Source organism: Lepidochelys olivacea (assembly GCF_965140295.1).
Source record: "Lepidochelys olivacea isolate rLepOli2 genome assembly, chromosome: 7".
NCBI classification, from domain to species: Eukaryota; Metazoa; Chordata; order Testudines; family Cheloniidae; genus Lepidochelys; species Lepidochelys olivacea.
The window spans coordinates 15,481,005-15,503,205 of NC_140417.1; the positions used below are offsets into that span (position 1 = coordinate 15,481,005).

Below are 22,201 nucleotides of genomic sequence, written 5' to 3' on the forward strand. Positions count from 1 at the left end.
GACATAGACATAATGAGTTTGGCCTTGCAGAAAGAGGGTCAGAGTGCCAACGTGACTGCTCTGTGGAATTTCACAGCACTGTCATGGCAGGCAAGTCTGTAAAGCACTCTCTCATTATTTCAAACTCTCACTCCATAAAGTACTTTCAGATTCTTTGCAAGCTGTACAAAATAAATAAGACACGCTGAAGAACCGACTGGAACACGCTTCCTGGCTGAGCAATTCATGAGCAACATTAATGCATTTTTAGAACAAGACAGAGTGTTCTCCCTTGCTGTTCTGAGGGGGGTCACAATAGAGTCAGAGAGAAGATTGGGGCAACTACCGTACAAGGTACAAGTAACAGACCTCAGAATAACAGTGCTCTTTCGCCACACACAGAGGCTCAAATGGAGTATCCAGCAGACAAATATGGTTTTGACATCCCAGCTCAGAATTGAGGCAGCATTGTCCAGAGGCAAAGGAGAAGGAGCTTGGGAACAGGTTCAGACTCTGCTCTCCAGAGAGTTGGGGGTCTGCTTTCTTGCTGATGAGGATGTCAGTAACCAGGCAGGTGGGGAATGGACTGGGATGAGGAACCTCCAGAGGCAGCCATTGGATTCAGGTTGAAAGAGAGGCAGAATATCTGATCTTCAAGTTGCTGACTTTTGAGACCAACTGACTCTGGGATGATAATGTAGTCCCAGTGTTGATGAGTCAGTGGGCAGAGTGCAGTGAGGCAGACAAAGGTGCATGGCAAATGCACATGTTGCACACATGTGGTACATATTCTATACTGATAAAGTCTGTAATTCACAATCTAGTGTTTCTGCATCTCCCTACAAGCATTTAATAGCAGACACTGTAATAAGATATCAGATCACTAAGATTTCATTCTGGTTACTAAACACACTATAGTACAATTACAATTATACTATGGAGTACTATCATAGATAATTGTTAGGGAGCTTATTTCTTTACCCACTTACTTCCCTGGTCCTTGTCGCATGAACAGAGAGCAACAATACCCGAAGTCCAAAGGTGCAAACAATCTGATGTTTATTGGGGTGAACTTTTCAAACTGTCAGAATAAAAAAAGGCCCTTACACCAGCAAACAGTAATTTTAATTCTTTCTTTTATACCTCTATAACTGGCTAAGTAATAAAAATACACCTAAATTCTTAAAGTATAGGCCTTTAAAAACAGGCCTAAATATCTATATCCTAACAATAATCAACACTAAACTACAGTTGACAGGAGTAAATCAAAGTACAGTTTGTGTTACTGCTGCTTTTTTAGATTCAGTCATTCAAAAGGAGTCGTCCAATCACAAATACAAATAAATTAGGTCCTAATCTGTATGTGTGTATTTTTATCTCTCATCTATCTATGTAGCATAGTCTGTATGGAAAAAAATTACATCTTTAGTTTCTGGACACTAACCCTGTGAATTTGACTTGCCTTGAAAACACTGCTGTCACTAAACTTTTTTTAAATGGGATATTGATTTTTTTCTACTTCACTCTCTAGCGATCAATATTCTAAATAGATGCACAATAGACTGGCAGAGGCACAGAGAGTACCTGCACACTAACCCAATGGACATGATGATCCAGCAATCAAGGTCAAATCACAAAGCAAGATTAAAAGCTGGACTGAGAGGAACGGCAGAGCAGAGCAAGGAGAAGAGAGAACTGTAAGCAAGGCAGTAAAAAAAAAAAAAAAAAAAATCAACAACGACAAACTGGAGGAAAAAGAGGAAAACACAATCCTGCAGAAATTGTGTTTTAAAGGGGCCACAGGCTGTAATGGGTTGCAAGCATAAATTCCAGTGCACCTAAGCTGCAGTACCTTGTTACAGTGTAAAATATTAGACAATGGAAATTCAGTGATGTAGTGAGAGAAAGACAGTTCGAAGCTGAACTCTATTCCAAACGCATTTAACCTCCTCATACCTCATTACCAGAAGGATATTAAATTGCAGAGAGTGCACAGAACAGCCACAAAAATTATTAATGAGCTGGATGTGATTATTTGTAAGGAAAAAATTAAAAAGCTATGTATGTACATATAAAAGAAAAACAAAATATAGATCTATCCAGTAGCCCATATATGCACACTTGCTTCCATTTTAGAAACATGGTGTCTTGTTGATAAAATAATTCTGTAACTGCACCAGGAGCCTTGGCTCATCAGTGCATAGTTGAGACTCAGTTCTCCACTTCAACTCCATTCTGTGCTTTCTTTCAACAACTGTTTTACACCAGTTAAAATGCGCTTCTGTCAGCCTCTCACCCACTCTGGACAACTTAAGTCTTCAACCCAGGGTATGGGACGGCATAACATGAGCATGTGGGGGAAGGAGGAGAAAGAGAGAACAGAGGGTTTTCCATGCTCCTGTGCTAATTTTTAACACCCTCTCCCCCATAACTACAAGCAAATCTGTTTCTTGCGCAAAAGAATAATGACTCACCACTTTTGTTATTTAAACAAATGGAAAAAACTCCATCTGGTGCTGGGTGTTAGGAGCCAAACTGTATTTGTCTTAACCCAAAGGTCCATTTGTTAATAATAAAAGTCCTTGAGCTACAAAAAGGAAGTGGAGTCAATATCAGTGATCACTCTACAACCAAACTTCCAGCTCGGGAATCTGATTCACCCCTCCACTATGGCAGGTGTGGAAAAGGTGGATAAATCAATCCAAAAAAGGAGAGAGTTGGCAACATTCTGAAGAGAGAGAAGCCGGAGCTGAAAAGCATCTTAAAAGGGACCTGCTGCAAGTACTTAAAACTGTTGCCATTATCATCTCTTCAAAATATGGAGGTATGGTAGTACAGATTTATTCCCTGCTCCTGCCCCTCCAGGCAACTGGGCTCCAGCTTCTTTTTATGTAAGAGGCCACTGGCAATGGGAAATCTTAGGAGGCATGCAATGCACGGTTAATGAAGGCAAGAGAGATTTGGAGAGGGAACAAAGGAAGGCAAGAAAAATGGAGTGGAAGAGAGGCAGAGTGACAGAAGGCTTAGGGGAGGTAGACTAAAAGGTTAGAGAAACATCTTTTGAGTCACAACCCGAGAGGATGTTACAGAATGGTAAAATTCATGCATCCACCACCCCCTTCCTATTCATTTCTCAGCAAGATCCCATGCAAACCCTCTCTCTCTCTCTATGGTAGCTGTGATTCTGTCCTTGCAAAGCCATACACATCCTCCCCTTTCACTCTCCATCAGGTATAAATCATATGTGTATACTGGTCCCAGAAGGTGTAATTTCCAACTTGAGGAGACATATCCACATTAGCTCTTATCGAGCTAGTGAACTAAAAATGAAAGTGTAGCCAGCTCTAGTGTAGCTATATCCTTAGTGTTAGAGCACCGGTATCATTTCAGCACCTTTCCTGCAAGATGTAATGACTTGTTTGCTTATTCTCCATCTCCGCTTCATACCCAAACACATGTAAGAAGCTTTGTCAGTTAAACCAATCCAATTCAAGGAGCTTATGAAGCTCCATAAAACAAGCACTCTACATCTAATTTCCTTATAGCAGTATTTCACATATTTTCTAAAACAGAAACAAAGGAAATTCCCAGATTAACCCCTCTCCCCACAAGGAACCATAGCTGAAATAACACTGTGGTCACAGAGACGCCTCAATGAACTGAAAACAAAATTATAATTGTGTAATGGAATTAGTTGGATTTTTTAAAGGGCAAAAATTTTTGAAAGCAAAACATTTGCAAATTAAGTTTCTGCACATTAACTGTAATATTGTACTAATGCCCATTTTCTTCCTATTACTTACTACCTAGAGCAGCCCCTTCATTTCCAACTACCAGACATTATATAAGTTTCCAGTATTAAAAGGCAACTCTTTCTTCTTTTACTATATAAATAACCTTAAGAACCGCTTTCTACCCATCTCAGGCCAACCACCACACCTATCCCATTTGTCCCAAATACGTGTGTATGTATAGAACAGAAAAAAACACCTTCTCCTAACCGTCTCATAGACTTATAGACTTTAAGACCAGAATGGACCATCATGATCATCTACTCTGACCTGCACATTGCAGGCCACTGAACATCACCCACCCACTCCTGTAATAGACAAATATTCCTCTGCAGAGCAAAAACCAAAATGTACTGCCTCCACAGTGAGAAACTGCCAACTCCTCAATAATAATAAAAAAGAAAACACAAGAGGAGTTAGTACTTACCAATGAGAAGAAAAGAAGATACAAGTGCCAGAAGTAGTTGTAAAGTAGGCACATATAAGACAAACCAAATATTCTCTGCTAAATGTAACAGGCCAGCCCCTTCAAAAGGTATGCTAAGAGGAAATATCTTATTAGAGGGGCAAGCCTCACAGACAAGCTAGGAAGTTAACATGAAAGGTACCCTTGAAGGACAGGCTGTTCCAGCATATTACAAGCAACTACTATATCACAACACACTGTATGTATCTTTCTAATTTGCAAGATCTCCATAAACAGGCCTCAGATGCATTCTTGCCCAATCTGCTCTACAAAAATTGGATGCAGATGCTGAAATGGGCTAAGATAATTCTTGTAGAACATAATATGATGATGTGAAAAGCTTCTAAAGTTGTTGCAATACTTATACCACACAAGTATTCTGACTAGAACTATTACCACTCTAATTGAGACCAGTAGGATCAGTACTGGAATCATTATTCATGTTATTTATCCTAATGCTATAGAATTAAAATTCTAATTTTCCTAGCTTTCAAATATATAGGTCACTGGGTAGCAGCCCCACTGAGGAGTTCAGGCCTGGCTAGGAAATTTAGAATTTTAATTCTATAGCACTAGAATAAATATCTATCACAGGCTCAGCTAATGAGAATGAGCCAACGCAGATCCACCCAAGGGACCATTACAGTTTCTAGGAATCACCAGAACACTGAGAAGTTGAGTCAGTGTTCTCTTTTCTTAGCCTTGTTGCATATGCTTGCCACAGAAGAAGGGTGGTGCAGGACCAGCCTTCGATGTTCTGTTCCACTGGATGATCTTGCCACATGGGTAATCCTCCTGTAGTTGGCTAAGCCAGTTTCAGGGCAGCTTTGCACTGGCAGAATCGTGTCAAGCTTCCCAAACAAGGAGAGAGCTTGGTTCTACGTCCTGTTCATATATTCCTTCACATAGAAACCTTACTTTGGTAAGTCAAGGGAGAAGAATTGGGCCCTTACTTTGTACTCTTGAATTTAATTTTTTAAAATATGCTAGTTTCTTCTCTAAATGTTGTCAAGAGTTATCACATTATGACAACTACAGTTTCCAGTTTACATGCATTTGATCTCATATCTCTCATGTAAAACCACAGAGAGCAAAGAACATCCAACCACAGAAGTGATATTTTTAAAACATATATTAGCTCAGTTCAAATACAGAAGTAAGAAAAGTTAATTTAAAATGCTTGCATGGGGGGACAAGAACACTAACTAAACCTCCAGAACTCAATCACAAACTTGTATCTTCAAAATAAGCAAGAGAGATTTCATTTCATAGTGAAAGCTTTAAAGTATTCAGCACTTCCAAATGACATTTCACTAAGAAAGTTTAAAAAGATTCTGTAGTAAAAGATTTTGTTGAATGTCAGGTAAATGTGATTGAATTAAAAATAGCCAATGGTGGTACCTTATGTGGAGAAAATAACCCAGCCAAATGTGATGTATGTTTAAAAAAAGAGTAAAGGAGGACTTGTGGCATCTTAGAGACTAACCAATTTATTTGAGCATAAGCTTTCGTGAGCTACAGCCCACTTCATTGGATGCATGCAGTGGAAAATACAATGGGGAGATTTATATACACAGAGAACATGAAACAATGGGTGTTACCATACCTGATCACTCTCCTTACAGTGTGTATGGTAACACCCATTGTTTCATGTTCTCTGTGTATATAAATCTCCCCATTGTATTTTCCACTGCATGCATCCAATGAAGTGAGCTGTAGCTCACGAAAGCTCATGCTCAAATAAATTGGTTAGTCTCTAAGGTGCCACAAGTCCTCCTTTTCTTTTTACAAACACCGTCATTTCACAAAGCCTCACAGGGCCTAGGAGAGGGAGGGGGCATAACAAAAATAATATACTAAGTCAGGGTGCAACAGCACCCTGTCAGATTGTGTTGGGGCAATACAAACAATGTCATCGCCTGTATGTGAAAGTCTGTCTGTCTGACACGCACAATGTCATTGTGTGAGAGAGTGTGTCTGGCTGACACACACAATGTCGTTGTGTTTGTGAGAGTCTGTGTCTGTCTGATGTGCACGTCGCTGTGTGTGTGTCTCTGTCACACACTCAGTGTCTGAGAGAATGTCTGTGTCTCACACACAATGCCATCAGATGAGTGGAGGTGTCCGTGTCTCACACACGCACACAACCATCTCTTCCTGTGTGTGTCAGAAAGAAAGACCCTCTTCCACGGTCGGCCTCCCCACCTGTGGTCCCTTTAAGAGAACACACGCTTCCGGGTCTCCGCCTGTGAAGTCCTTCATCTCGGCCAATCACACAAGGACATGTCGCTTGGGAGCCAATCCGAGGGGAGGACAGTGGGGTCTGTTGCCATGGCGACAGCAGCCAGGCCTAGGCCCCGGCTGGCCGCGGGAAGCATGGAGGCGATTCCCCAGGAACAGGACCTGAGCCGGGGGCTGGAGAGCCTACCCGTGTCGCTGTGGCCGCCGTCCGAGGAACCCCCGCCCTTCCAGGTAGGCGGCGGCGGCGGCGGCTCCGGCCCATCACGCAGCGGCAGCTGGCCGCGCCAGAGAGAGACAGAGGAGCGTCGGCCCAGGCCGCAGCAACCCCCGCCCTCCCCCCCGGGGAGCCGAGCGCGCCTCCAGCGCCGCTGCCGATTCAGAGGCCGCCCGGGCTGCTGGCGCCTGTGGCCGAGCCCACGAGCCCCGCCCGCCGGGTGCAGGGCTCGGATCCGTGGCTGGGGTGAGCAGGGCCCTGCTGGTCCGGGCACGCGCTGTCCGGTCTGAATTCGCAGAAACGAGCTCGGGGCTCGGCGAGCCTTGCCCGAATGTTACACTCGAGTGGGCGGTCCCCCTTGGGCCGTGCGGTCTGCAGTCTATGCTGTAGTGCAATCGAGGGCTCTGTGGCCTTAGCCAAGAGCCCTCTTCCTTGCGGGAAAAGTTCGGCTGGTGCTGAAAACGAATCAGCACACGCCCTCAAACGGTATCAAATTAAATGTATGCGTTCCCCGGCTGGGGAGAGGGAAATACACGTGTCACGTTGAAAGCCGTACATAACATGGGGCTTCTGCAAACAGGTACCATTTCCGTGTGCCATAAATCTTTAATAGGTGCAAAGGAAGTTCTGATTGCTGGCCCCAAGCCTGAAACTGCACCCCCAGATTGCCGTTTCAGAGTAGCAGCCTGTGTTAGTCTGTAGCCGCAAAAAGAACAGGAGGACTTGTGGCACCTTAGAGACTAACACATTTATTAGAGCATAAGCTTTCGTGGGCTACTGCCCACTTCATCGGCTGCACAGAATGGAACATATAGTAAGAAGATACACACAGAGATAAGTTGGAAGTTATGCAAACTGTGTGCATGTTATTGTAGGATAGGGGCCCGAAACTGGTAAAGGTTCTAAAGTGCCCCTTCTGAAACAAATCTGGGCTTAGAAAATCCTCACTGCTGTCTAGAGATACAGGATGGGTGAGATGATCTCTTTTAGTGGACAACTTCAAGAAGCTTGAGTTCAAGAAGTTGTCCAATAAAAGATATTACCCCACCCACCTGGTGTTTGTAATATTCTGGGGCCAGGCTCCAACATTTTAGATCTAGGAATAAAATGGTTTAATTTCCCGTAACTTGCAAAAATAAAACCCCACCAACATGGTTGGCTCTTCCACTTCTGTTCAAGAAAGATTTTTATAAAATATTTTTATAAAATATTTTTAAATAGGTAGAATATAGCTGAGTACATGTATTTTAAAATATCCTCTATTTGGATGCCCTGCTGATGTGTTTTTACTTATTTACATTCTTTTGCTTTCCAGCAGCCACTTGGCCATTTAAAAAAGATAAAGCCCAAGAAAGCATGATTTACAGCTTGTACCTGCAAGACTCAGTAAATAAGCAAATAGTTGAAACAAACATTGCTTTTTAAAAAGTAACGTTAGTACATCTTTTTGCTGCTATCTCTTTATAGATTAATGGGGAATCAAAGCACCAATTTTAGCTGGTCTCAGGTTAAAAATTATATTTTGCACTTTTTTTTTTTTTTAAAGGAAGCATCCTAGATCTTAATGGAAAAGCTCTTCTCTCTAAAACATTTTCAGTTGTACTACCTCCTTTTTCCTTGCTGACAGTTTTTACAGATTTTAATTTTAAAGCCATATCTCACCTGCTGGTCTCCAGAAATAATATATTGCCATAAGTTAATTTATAGCCCAACCATTAAAACAAGTGCATTGCTAGTAGGGATTATAGTTATTTCTTCAGTAAAACGGAATCAAAGAATGAACTTGACAGGCACTTTAGAGTGCCACACTGTGTGAGGTGGTTAACACAATAAATTATGTGAAAGTTTTGAAACGTTAACAGTCACTTCTCATTCTAACTAAGTCCTGATCCAACTCCTAATGTATCCAATCTCTTTTCTAAACTATTTATAGAGAGTTACAAACAAATTCCCCAGAGGTGTATGGCTAGTTAGATTTTGATTAAGTGGTGGATTCATAGGAAAACAGAATTTAAGAACCTGAATTCCCATAATGAAAATGGAGCCACATCTTGGACTAAACATTACATTCATTTTAAATGATGTGGGCTTGTGAAATTTTAGGAAAATAGGAAACTCTCTTGTCAGTGTATAAGGGAGTATCAAAGATAAGTGAATGTTAGAAAGATTCAGAACTTGCTCTGATTTAAACACAAGTGGCTGAGCAAGCTCCTACTTGAGGGGAAAATAAACCTCTGAATGAACTGTTATGTTCCTGAGCATCCAGAATTTAACATAACAGGCCACTGTAACATTTTAATCACAGTATGTACTTTAGGTTTCTGTATAATATGCTGCCTTCCTTCAAACGGAACATTATAAAGAAAACAAGCATGACTCTGGAGTATCTTGTTATAAATACCTATATTTTGACTCCAAAATTTAGCGAAGTTTCAATCACCGTCCTTCATCATACGAATATTCACTCTAATGTGAATCTGGGCCTGCCAGGGGCATTTGTGTAATTTTGAAAGCATGAATTCCAGCTTTGTGTTGTCTGAACTAAACCAAATCCCTTCCTTAAGTGGTAACCAGGTTGAAATGCAATCACCAACTCATTTTTGTCCTCTGCAGATGCATCGATATACAGTTCTGAACACTTAGATACCTGCCTCTGCAACAGACTTTCCTCTTGTGACAATAAAATCACTAGTACTGGGTCTGAATGTGACAAGATATCTACCATCTCAAAATGTAAAGCTTTTTGGATTATATTAAAAATAAAAATGATGGCTAGAAATTATTTTCAAAGTCAAACACTGTTCTCATAGAGCTTTTAAATTGGCCTAAGAGGTGTGTGTTTGATAAAACAGTAATACTCTGTTTAAATAATTTACTCAATCTCACAGTGATTTATATATGTAGATTAACTAGGAAATTAACATCACCATCTGCTTGTCTTTCTGTCTATTATGTAAATAAATAGAAGCATAGTGTATGCCTTTTCTATTTTAAGGGATTCTTTTGTGCTCAGAATAATTAACTCATGTCTGGGCACTCTAGATAAAATTAGATGCATTAGTTTTGTGGTGGGGGGGTGAGAATTTATCTCTGGTTTATCCAATGGGCTGGTTTTAGGAATTAAATCATTAATGTAGCACTCTGCATATTCACCTTAAATCCACATGGACTAGGATTTGCATTTTAAAAACTGGTCTCAAAAGAGTTCATCTACATAATTAGCAAATAGGAATTAGAATAGAAAAAATATAAAGCTGTTTTTAATTGCCCACCCCTGCCTCTCCTAGCTAATTCACCTAGACACCCATCTTCACTTTTTTAAAAAAAATTGTTTGTTTCCAGATTTTGGCATATATCCAGGAAGAGATTTTTCTGGATCCATTTAGAAGTCTACATCACAATTGCCTCCCTGTGGACAGTCTTATCTGATAGGTAGGGCCCCACCAAATTCCGGGCCATGAAAAATGCGTCATGGACTGTGAAATCTGGTCTGTAGTGTGCTTTTACCCTATTCTATACAGATTTCACAGGGGAGACTAGTGTTTCTCAAATTGGGGATCCTGACCCAAAAGGAAATTGCAGGGGGGGTCACAAGTTTATTGGGGGGCGGGGTCGCAGTACTACTACCCTTACTTCTGAGCTGCCTTCAGAGATGGGTGGCTGGAGAGTGGCAGCTGCTGACTGAGGGCCCAGTTCTGCAGGCAGCAGTGCAGAAGTAAGGGTGGCAGTACCATACCATGCCATCCTTACTTCTGTGCTGCTGCTGGCAGTGGCTTTGCCTTCAGAACTGGACTCCGGGCCAGCAGCCGCCACTTTCCAATTGCTCTGAAGGCAGAGTGGCCGCCTGCAGCAGTGCAGAAATAAGGGTAGCAGTACCGCAACCCCGCTCTACAACTCCTTTATGGGTCAGGTCCAGTAAAATTACACCACCATGAAATATCAGATTTAAATTGCTGAAATCATGAAATTTACAATTTTAAAAATCCTATGACTGTGAAATTGACAACTATAGACTGTGAATTTGGTAGGGCCCTACTGATAGGCCAAGAAATGAAAGATGATGGAGACTGAACTGCCTTCTTATTCTGAGAGGACTGGGTTCTCTTGGGTCGGGTTGAGATACAGTGGTGGAGCAGTGTATTCACTGGATCTGATCCATGATCAAGGACTTAAGAGTTCAAGCACTGTTAATTACTTCTTTCATGTCATGTTCGCTTTTTTAAAAAGACATAAAAATACAGTAACTGGTAATGCTATTGTTAGGAACTACACAGTTGCAGCTGAGTACTGAAACTAAAGGAAAACACATTTCTGCTTTCACAACAGACCCATCATCACAATCAGTATAGATAAAGAGAGCTTTTGGTTTATAACTTTAAATTGGCAAAACTTTGAAACAGTTCCCCTCTGTAAATATGAAATATCGAAAGATTCTAGGAGTTACTAATTTACATACCAGATGCTTGAAGAACAGTGGTCATTTGAAAGGCAGTTATCACTATTAGGCACCTGGGAGATGTTAAATTGTAATGCACCTTATTTTTTTGTTTTTTCCTGTCTTTACAGGACACAGATCTCAAGAATGTTATATTGTAGTGAGCTGATTAGTATATGCTTTTTGGGGGGGCCACGTTTTCAAAAGTGCCCACTATCCATTATTCTCCTGGGGAATACTGGAAGCTCCTGGGGGTCAAGGTCTTTTGAAAATCTGGCCCCTTTATTTTCATGAGAAATGTTGTGTTTGTCTCTGTGAAGGGGAGTATAGTTATCAAAATGATTTTAATTTGTTATCTCTGCAGTACAGCCCAGAGCACGTGGCGGGAGCAGGAGAAGGCACTGACCCTTCTGAAATCACTTTTCCAGGATGTAATTGTCTTACTGCTTCCTGCGTGGCCAACACTTGTTCGTGTCTTCGCCATGGTGAAAACTATAACAGTTTATGCATCAAATACATAGGAGGTGAAATGGACTATGCTAGACCTATTTTTGAATGCAATGCTATGTGCCATTGTGGTGAGTTCTGTCAAAACAGGGTTATTCAGAGGGGTTTACAATTCAGACTTGAGGTGTTCAAGACTGTTAAGAAGGGTTGGGGTCTCCGCACACTGGAGTTCATACCAAAAGGAAGATTTGTGTGTGAATATGCTGGTGAAGTTCTATGCTTCCGTGAGGCATGTAGAAGAATACAGGCACAGACACCAGAGGATTCAAACTATATTATAGCTGTGAGGGAACACTTGTATGATGGACAGATAATAGAGACATTTGTTGATCCTGTAAATACAGGAAATGTTGGCAGGTTCCTGAACCATTCTTGTGAGCCAAATTTATTTATGGTTCCTGTCCGAATTGACTCACTGGTGCCCAAACTGGCACTTTTCGCTGCTGCTGCTATCTCTGCTGGAGAAGAACTTTCATATGATTATTCTGGAAGATTTCTTAATGTACCGTTAATCAAAAGAGAGCAGGAAATGTTGGAGGAAGATGATGTAATGAAAAAACCCTGTTACTGTGGTGCTAAATCATGTGTTGGTTTTTTACCATATGATAGCTCTCTGTGCTATACACCAGGCAAACAAACTTTTAGCAAAGTTTCTCAAGGAAACAGCTGTGCATAGGGATTAAAAAAGATTGATATAGGTGAATATAGCATCTATTGTCAGATGTGCCTAAACAAAAATGGAATGAGATTCCTTTGTGCTGCCACCCAAAAAAATGACCATAGGTTCCCCTCCCCCCCCACACACACACAGCTACAGCAAGGGTAGAAGTATAATGGCAAGATGTGGGAGGGGGAAATAGGAAATGCCACTCCACCTAGCTTCAAGTGAAAGGTTAAGTGACTCATTAGGACTATAGGCAAAGTGTAGGAAGTAATTGTTACGTACACTATAATCTTACACAGTTAGAGGCATAGGCTCAGGACACAGTGACCCCATAACTTTACATCTCAGTAAGGGTTAATACTTCACACATAGGTGAAGGAGGAATCAGAGCAGAGGCACTGCTGGTGCAGAATAAACAGAAGCTCAGGCAGGGGTAAAGTGCTGCGGGTGACTGTTAGACAGTATGTGCAAAAGGGAAAAATGGTGTTTTCAGGAGAGGCGACTGCAATCTGCTTTACCGCTCTGACTGTTAGAGCTGGCCTTGGACAAAAGCCAAGACAGAGTTCCTGACAACTTGCTGAACAATCTCCTGTACTCTCAACTTGATTCCAGGTGGATGATGCAAGAGAGAGCTAAATGGGTGACATGTTGCCACAGCTAACCTTTTTCTGTTAAAACAAGAAAGCTTAGGATAACTTGCCACAGTTCAAAGGGAAGTTGAAGGTTTTGATATAAGGCCTGTTTCAGTGGACAGCGAGGTATATAGAAACAGATTGAATTAGAATGGTAGGTGCAGAAAAGAGGGAATTTGGGGAGATGAGTTAGATAAGGGAAAAAAATCACTTAAGAATTAAAGGTTTCGGAGTAGCAACCGTGTTAGTCTGTATTCACAAAAAGAAAAGGAGGACTTGTGACAGCTCACTTCATCGGATGCAGCTCACAAAAGCTTATGCTCAAATAAATTTGTTAGTCTCTAAGGTGCCACAAGTACTCCTTTTCTTTTTAAGAATTAAATCTAGGGAAAAAAATCAAGGTGACAAGTGCAAATTAACAGTGGCATTTACAAAGGTGGCACCCGTTTTTGTTTTTTTTTAAACTGTGTGCCATTAATAGTTCCTGCAAACTAAAACTATTTAAAACATGAATTGCCTTTCCTGTTCTGGAGCCTGTTTGAAAATTAGGAGTCACTTTCTTTTATCCAACGCTGTAGCTGAGCCCCTCCTATTTCATGACCAGCTTTTACAGAATATTAAGTGAAATGTATTCCCGCCTCCCCATCTTTTGCCCGCTCTTCCTGCTCACCCCTCTTGACTGTAACTGGCTAGGGAGCTAATTCTGTTCCATGAACACTTGACTTTCCATTTTCTCCTCTGTTCCCTGAAATTGACTCTGTACCCCAGGCCTCCTCTGTGATCATTCTAACTTTTTCTGAACTCGCTCCATCTCAAGGCATAGGCTCTGTTAGCCACAAGAGGGCACCAATGTAGATGTATAGTCATCCCTTCGAAATAGCATGCATCACCTCAGTGATGCTTCCAGCTGATGTTGGCAAAACAACTGAGGGAGTGTGCAGAAAATCCAAACTCCACTTTGTGGAGTAGTACAATACACGACCTGTGTGTCTGGCAAAACAGACTGAAGTGGTAGATGCTAATATACAACACCTTTGCGAACAAGCATCTGTTTCTGCATTGTTCAACAGATGGCACAGAGAAGAGGAGGTTTTTGTTTTATTTTATATTAGTCCTTTCAAGCATTTTTTTATGCAGTCAAATGTTTTGTTAGCCTGTTTTTTCTCTCAAACCAAATTGTTTTTCTGTCTTGGGTTATAAGGAACAGGGAAGCAGAGTTTTGTCATTGCAGATAGGAGGGATAGTGGTGTTTCAAAGATACATAAAGTAATGGCTACACTTTACAACTAAAAAATACAAAATGTTTAGCAGTATGAGTTAAATTGCTAGTTTTAGGCCAGTTGTTGTGGACCAGTGAGTGTCCCAAAACTATCCACTAGCACTGTTACTGATTGTCATCAGTCCATAACCATCTGATGGCGTCAGAGTACCTCCTCTTTCTCCCTTAGAAATGATTGCTTCTGCTAGTTGTGTATGGTGGAGGTGCACGTAAGAGAAACTTCCTATTTGTTGGTGTCTTGAGTAAGTAAAGTGCGGCAAGGGTGGCAACCAACTCACCTATCCTCAAGAGATGAAATGCACAATCACTTAGCACTTAATTTTTCTTTGGGGGCAGAAGGAATCTTATTGTAAGTAAGCAGGATATTTTCGATTCAATTTCCATCTTATATCTATTTCTTTAATTTTGAGATTAACATTTTTATGCATGAGGCATCTGCACAAAAGAACCACTCTTGCCCCTACCTAAAACTGATCTTGACTGAACATTCTAGATGGAAGGGTTGAAAATGTAGAACATGAAAGATGTTTCAGAGCCCAAGGAAAGACCATACTTTGTTCCTTCACGGCAGGTAGGCCCCAATCAGGGCAGAGCTACTCTCAGATCCTAGTTTAGAAAAGGAAAAGGGTCTCTCACGCCTTTCCTGTAATTCCATACAGTCTTTCTTTGTAGCATGCTTTAAGTCCAGTCTGTTTCAGTTGGGCTAGTTTAAAGATTTAGTGCTCCCCTACACTACCTTTTGCCCCCAGTTTCCAGTGTCCCATCCCCCACCCTTCCCCCAAAATCATACTACTGGGAAACCGACACTACCTTTGTGGTAAAATTTGAAGGGCAAGTAGATTCATCTATGCACTGCTTAGTTTTGGCTGCTGGACTAGCTTATTTGTAATGTTTTGTCTTGTGCTGTTGGGTGGTGAGGTGGTACAACATATATTAAAGTCAGTTTTTAAGAACAGGATAGATGAGTCAATTGCCAGTAGATCAGATTTAATTATAATTTTTTTAAAAAAACCTAAACCTGCATTTTACAACACAGAAAAATCCATTCAGTCTATTAAAAACTATTTCAATGTATGCTTTCTGTAATACAATATGTACTCTAAATGGCTCACTTACTGAGTAGCTCATGTTATCTTAATTCACTGTACCTTGGGTCTATTAAATATCACACAGTGTTCAAACATACATGTCTGTCCAATAAATTTGTAAACAAATCTGCTTTATTTGGGTACTTAAGAGTAATTGCAGGTAAAGTACTGCAATGGTGGAGAACCTTCAGCAAGGTGACTGCTGTTTACTACAGTGCCTCAGAAGCAATATTGCACCTTTGCATTTTGATTTTCAGCAGTAAGGGGATGGCCTGAATGGTTCCACGCCATACAAACATTTCACAGTAGGATAAGGAATACAATTCTATGAAACTAGTTCCAGTTCCACATGCTGCTGCTTTTCTAACTGGAAAAGATGGTCAGTGGCAACGCCCTTCACAATCTGTTTCTGTAAGTCCTGGACATTTGCGAAACAGGCAGTGAGGGGGCCACTTCTGCCAAACACTTAAGGAAAGAACACTAAGGGTGGATGTTGTTAAAAGATAGTTCTGTGTCTGCTTCATTATTTGTTTTTATGTCCCATTCTGCTGAGTGAGACACTATTGTACTTTTAAGTTTGTAAGTAGTATGTATTTCCAATCATACTATTTGTCCTGTTGGAGCAGTCAGCACCTAAACAGTTACTTTAAATACACATTCTAATTTGCAAAAAGAAAAGGAGGACTTGTGGCACCTTAGAGACTAACCAATTTATTTGAGCATAAGCTTTCGTGAGCTACAGCTCACTTTACCCTCGTTTTTCTGAAGGATGTTGGCCAGATAGCACCTCCAGTGATAATACACCTTCACTGTTTTCCAGGTGTTAATTTGCAAAAGGAGTATCTCATCCACCCATCTTGGAAAGGGAAGAGCTTTGGTTTTGCTTGCTGTAACTGAGGTGCTAGTCTTTCCTTAGTTTCCCATTTTGACAACCCACACACTCCCTAAAGCCCATCTACACTTTCACTTCTGTCAAAGAAAGAATTAGATCTTATGCTAGGATTAAATTTTTATGCAAATTTTGGAGTAATGCACAGAAGCCATCCAAGACAAGGTAGGATTCAAAAAATCAAATGCCTAAGAACAAAAGATCCTATTAGTATTACATTGTTTCAACTTTTAAACAATGTTAAAAATAAAGTCCCCAAATCTTAAGTTTTAGCAGTACAGCTGTAAGTGACATGAATGTAGCTTCTATCCTCAACTAGGAGTTGAGTAAACGTATTTTTGCATTTCTAAAGTGCCTTTCAGCCAAGGATCTGCAAACATAAGGCTTCAAGTGTTGCCAAAGAGCACACTATTGCCATAAGTCAGAAGTCAGGCCCCAAACAGAAGAAACACTGCAAAAATGGGGAAAAAAGTGATAATTTTTCTCATTTGGTAGCCACTACCAGCTCTGTGGCTGTCTCAGTGGTTCTCAACTCTGGTCCACTGCTTGTTCAGGGAAAGCCCCCGCCGCGGCGTCCGCAAGTTCCGCCAATAGCGGCTCCCACTGGCTGTGGTTCGCCACTCCAGGCCAATGGGGACTGCAGAAAGTTGGAGCCGCTATTGGCCAAACTTGTGGATGCTGCGGCCTGCCAGGGGCTTTCCCTGAACAAGTGGTGGACCAGAGTTGAGAACCACTGTGCTAGCTGCATACAAGACAATGAAACAAAACGTACAAGGGTGTTGCCATAGTTCCCAGACAGTGGGCATGTGTTTATTGTGTGTGGCAGGGGGTGTTTTGTTTTTGAACACTGCTGTCTTACTAGGCAGGACAAGTTTGGGAAAATCATGTGCCACAATGGAAAGACTAAGGAGCTGCCTAATCTTATCATAACAGTGCAACCACTGCCTGTTTCATAGCACTAGTTTAGTAAATGTGATATAGCAGACAGAGGAAGTGTCCTTTCATTTTTTGTTACATGTCTCCATTGTTTTTCCTTATCAGCATTAGATCCCATTACTTTAGTTAATAATCCTTTTTTGGGAGGGGACCACTTCCCAATTTAAAAAAAAAAAAGCCTTTATAAGCATAGTAGAGCTTTTTTGTTTTGTGGGGAACTGTGTGTACACAGTCAGCCAACAGTCAAGTAATAACTAATCAAGGATTGATGTATAAAGCTGCAGTTATAGAAAATATGTAGATAGACAACATTATAGAATGCTCTCCTTGATCAGATTGGCTATCAGCTATATTAATTCCTAAACAAGATTAAATTAACGGGGACATGGATGTTTAAAACAGAAGGCATTTGGTTTTGAGTTTTCCCTTCCTTCAAGTAGAAAGGTGTAGATTTGGCTTTGATATAATTCATTAACACATTAAGCAGTAAACTAAATGCTCTGGGCACACTCAACTAGCCCTTGCTGTGTTTCTTCTCCATGATTTGACAGCCTATATTCATAACATTTGTGCATACAGCATGTACTACAAGCTACCTATCTGATGACAGATACATTAACTTCCATAAACCAACAGTGATGCTTTATTTTTCTTCTGATGAGGACTCCATTTTGGAACTGAATCATTACTTGACGCTGATGAAGGGCCAAGGGAATTTGATTGCTCTTTGCTGGACTGTCTTCACATACACTTTACTGCTGGATTTTCACCTTAGTCTCACCCTATTCTATAAGTATGTCTCCCAACTGTGGTTGTGGAGAATGACTTAAGTGGGTTTTATGTGTGATTAGAGTTACAGCAGAAGGTAGAGATAGATTGAAGATCATATCTAATGATTCACTTTTGTCATTTCTATAGATATGTTAATCCTAAAAGCACCATACTTAGATTTTGAGTTTATGGTTTTGCTCATGACTGGCACTCTCTGAACAGTGATTAATACCTTAAACTATTAGTTGAATAAGGTTTGGATTTCTCTTAGGAGAAATCTACATCTCAAGAGAAGTTCCACAGATTCTGTATCCTCATCTGTAATAGGGTTTCATCTAAATATTAAAAGAACACAGCACTTGATAAGACTTCAAGCTCTACTTTTTGGTGCAGAGAAGTCTTTTTCTCCCAAAACAGAATCATGCCTATCACTTTTTAGCTGGTATATTTGGATATCTAAATTAAAAGAAGGTCCAATCTACCTCCTATTCCTCACTGTAAACAACTTCTGTAATATTCCCATAGCACTGTATTTTTCCATCCCCTAAGATTAGATGGGCTTTTAAGATCAATTGAACTGCTTCCAATTATTCTCTTGTTGTGAATATATTTGGCAAGGCTCCAACTACTTGGAAAAGTGTAAATTCAAAATGCATTACAGCCATATCAAATCTGCATTATTGGCACTGAACCAGAGGACATGGGTGAGTCTTGTATCTGCATGTAATGTATTTCTTTTCTTTTAGTCCTGGCCAGTTGATCTTTGTTTCTGGTGAGAGTGACCCAGACACTCAAGATATCTGTACTTTCAAAACTAAAGAATTTGCTAGAACACTATCAAAGTAATACGTTGTCATTTGGTCCTAATCACTTTCATGGCAAGTAAGTGTTAAGTGACAAAAACACAGATCTTTGCTGTACTGCAGCTGCCTTCCTTGATTGAATAAAGGCTACCAGAATGCTACCTCTCTCTAGAAGACGACTGAAAAAAGATTGAAGTGCATTCTCCGTCAGCTGCATCTCTACTAACAACTGCTACAGAGTTTTCAGACTTGTCCTATGAATTGCACGTAAGGTCTTCAAATAGTAAATATCCAATAAGTAAGATTTCTTTAGACTTTGTGTTATAAATTGTATCAATCTGTCCAAATAGCCTGTTCCTCCAAGGATTAGGCCCACCACAAAATCTGATCTGCCAATTCACTGTTCCATGTTCACTTCAATAATGGATCAAATCCAAACAACTCAAAAGGCCAAGAGTTTGGATTCCAACCCTGAGTGCAGTACTGTTCATCTTTCAACTGCCTGTATGTGTCGCAATGTGAGAAATTCAGTTACAACAGATTAATTTAAAAGTTGTTTTCCCCCCTCCATTTATTTTTAAATCTTAAGGATGTGAATACTAGCGCATCACCACTGGAAAACAGCAAGCTATCGTTCACCAGACTTTTCCTTAAAAGTCACCTGTAAACAGGATAGAGGGGGCTAGAGAGATCTGAAAAAATAATAATAAATACCTTTAGAGGATGCTACCCATTTTCTTATTTTTTTATTAGTTTTAAATTAGAGGCCTTAATATTGTACTTTTAACTTTTCTCAACTATTATTTGTGTCAAGGTAGTTGTTTAATCCAAGAAAGTTTTCCCACTTTCCATCTTCCAGCATAAAAAAGTTTTAAATATGGCATTGTTCTCTTTTGGTAAATAAAGGGGAAGGAAGTTTACCTTGTTTCTCTGACCACTGGTAGAGGAATATCTAATTTGCCCAGTGACAAACCACATGCTTCGCAGATGGCTGAAGAGTGAAGTGAGACGAATAGTAACACAAAAACCTCAGTTGTTTACAGAATGTTCAGTTTAATCATTTTATCAAAGTTCTGATCGATTGTTGTAAAAATGTAAAAAAAAAAAAAAGGTGGAACTAGTTCAAGCTAATGCTGTACATATGAAACAAACAAGTTAAACCATCAGAATGAAAGACCAGCAGAAGGAAGTTCACACCTATGTCACTCAGGGGACAGTAAATCTTGACAGACATGCCCCACTTCTAAACAAGCATTCTGAAGCTGCCATTTAGAGACAAAAATTCCTATGATTTTTCAAAGCTTCAGAACCAGACACTTTTTTAATATTATATATAAATAAGCAGTGTTCAACAATGACAATAACTCAAAGAATTTTCATGAAAGCATACTCCCTTCCACAAAGGCAGACATGTCCCTATGATGGCAAAGGAAGTTTAAACTAAGATGGACAGCATTTCTCTCCATTTGTTTCAGTGGATGCACTATTTTGAGCACTGTGTTTAGTATATACAACTGGTCGGCCTTTCCCAACAGTTCCCGAACAGTGGCTTGAGATACCACAGCTTTTTCCTATGATTATGTGATATGTTTTAACACTTGGCATTGGCAAATGTTTATACTTTAATGGCTTACACGACAGACTAAAATTCAGTGTAAGTGTAACTTTAGTTCCTATGCCAATGGGGTCTGGGGTGGGTGAACTGCACGGTCACTCCCCTAGGAATAAACCTCTCTAGTGGCTTTCCATTCGGCGGGAAACTCACTATCCCAGGGCAGAAGTTAGCAACTAATGTCTTTGTCTTTTAAAACCTACCTATCAAAGTTATAGGCAAGAAGTGCTGGAAACAAGCGAATAATATGAATACAAAATATTGCTATTACAAACTCACTTACCCCATTGTATTCATAGATCTCAAAGCACTTTAAAATGGGAATCACTCTTATGCACCTTTGTATAGATGGGGAGACCGAGACACAGGACTTGTCCTAGATCACTGTGGAACAGCTGGGAATAGAACCCATGCCTAAGGGATTGGCACATTCAGGTTAGGAGCTTCTTAATATTTAGCAAACAGAAAATTTCTTGATTAGATTAAAGTTAGAATAAAGAGTAAGTGGTTGACGTGGAAACTTTTTCATCTGCCCCTAAGACTGGGCCCCAGAGTCAGCAGCACTCTGCTGGTAAGAGTGAAGCACATTAGAGAAGAAAGATTCAAGTGTATTTTAACATGAAAAGCCCAAGATGATTGAGTTAATTTACCAGCCACAACTACATTTAGCTATCACTGAGCTTTTCAATACATTTTGAAACTTATCTAAGGACAACCTCAAGGTTTTCCCAATGAAGCCTATGAGAAACTTTCCATTCAGTTCAAATTTCCTGTCTTTTCATGCAAGCTTTCATACAAGAAGAGCCATTCACTAGCAAAGAAAATTTTGAAACCACTAGTTTGAATAAATAACTTAAAACCCCCAAAATAAATCTACACAATGTTAGATAGACGTTAAAGGAAATCTCCGGTGTGTTTCTATTGCTACAAGTTTCCAGTGTAAGGGAAATAATGCTCATTCCTTTGTGGGACTATCATCCCTATTCTCATAAAAGCTGCCACTTTTTAGAAAGGGAGAAAATTACTGCTCACCTGGGCAAGGGTCCTTTCTGAACACAATGTTCACGTGTGACAGCAACAAGAGCTACACTACGTTTTTACAAATGTAGGCTACCTACACATTTGTAGGTAGCCTAAATCTACAAAAGCATAGCCAATTGCTAATATAGGGTAATAGTTAATGTGGAATTTTTTCTTCCATCCGTGACCCTCAGTTATACTTGACAATATGTTTCCTATATTACTCAGGATGTAACAAGTAAATACCATGCTACAAAAGCTCAGATTTTCCTTTAACTCCTCCCAAAGTATGTAAAGCCTACTTGAGGGTTTTGGATCACGTAGGTAAATCTATCATAAAATACTTACTCAGTACTGAAGAGCATCTTCTCTAAAGGAGAGAAAAATAGTATCGGAAACAAAATATCCTTCTCAAAATGCAGTCAGGAAAGTTCTGGTTCGTTTTATGCTGGTGTAAATCTGGAATATTTCTAATTAAATTAATAGCATTAACTCCATGTTTTCACCTGCACAGTTGAGATGGGAATTCAACCCAAAGATTAGTTATAGAACTAAATGTCTCTGATTAGCATTGACTTATTTTGGAAGGTGATTTTCTCCAACGCGGTCTTTTTTAATTAGCTGGATATCTTGTTTTGTCTCACTAGAGACTGGTAACTGCAGAACATCTCAGCAGGCTGGAGCTCCACAAAACTCCTCGTCCTGGAGTGAAATTTTTAGTTCCCTGTGGCTTCAGAGCACCAACAAGTTCTGTCACTGTAAAGCTGGCAGAGTGTCTGCCGCACAACGGAATCCCAGGTTTGAAGCAGAACTATCAGGAGTGTTTTGACTGCGGGCTGCACAGCGATACCTGTAGCAATAGGACTAGAAGATG

The 22,201-nt window shown here is 40.3% G+C and overlaps 3 protein-coding genes across 8 annotated transcripts in view; 1 reads left to right on the forward strand and 2 right to left on the reverse strand.

The window, feature by feature from the left end:
• The window catches only part of LOC311523475 (uncharacterized protein), a 359,706-nt gene extending 352,441 nt beyond the window's left edge, over positions 1–7,265 (reverse strand). For 3 of the 5 annotated variants that reach the window (XR_014712346.1, XM_084633477.1, XM_084633478.1), the window contains exon 1: positions 6,665–7,265. Coding sequence is in view for 2 of the 5 variants with exons in the window: in XM_084633477.1 (XP_084489603.1) it covers positions 6,665–6,739 (75 nt within the window). In the remaining 3 variants the exon portion in view is untranslated. Of the gene's footprint in view, positions 1–6,441; positions 6,583–6,664 lie in introns of those variants that run through there. The other 2 variants (XR_014712344.1, XR_014712347.1) reach the window with 1 other exon arrangement.
• On the forward strand, positions 6,446–15,397 carry LOC311523474 (histone-lysine N-methyltransferase SETMAR). Its single transcript, XM_084633476.1, has 2 exons — positions 6,446–6,708; positions 11,491–15,397. The coding sequence occupies exons 1-2, from the start codon at positions 6,520–6,522 to the stop codon at positions 12,307–12,309; spliced, it is 1,008 nt and encodes a 335-aa protein (XP_084489602.1). The 5' UTR covers positions 6,446–6,519; the 3' UTR covers positions 12,310–15,397.
• Positions 15,398–19,751: 4,354 nt separating this feature from the next.
• Positions 19,752–22,201, reverse strand: part of SUMF1 (sulfatase modifying factor 1) — an 83,182-nt gene continuing 80,732 nt past the window's right edge. Inside the window, exon 8 of one of the 2 annotated variants that reach the window (XM_084635130.1) lies at positions 19,752–22,191. In XM_084635130.1, coding sequence (XP_084491256.1) covers positions 22,081–22,191 — 111 coding nt within the window. In that variant the 3' untranslated portion in view covers positions 19,752–22,080. The remainder of the gene's footprint in view (positions 22,192–22,201) is intronic. The other variant, XM_084635128.1, reaches the window with a different exon arrangement.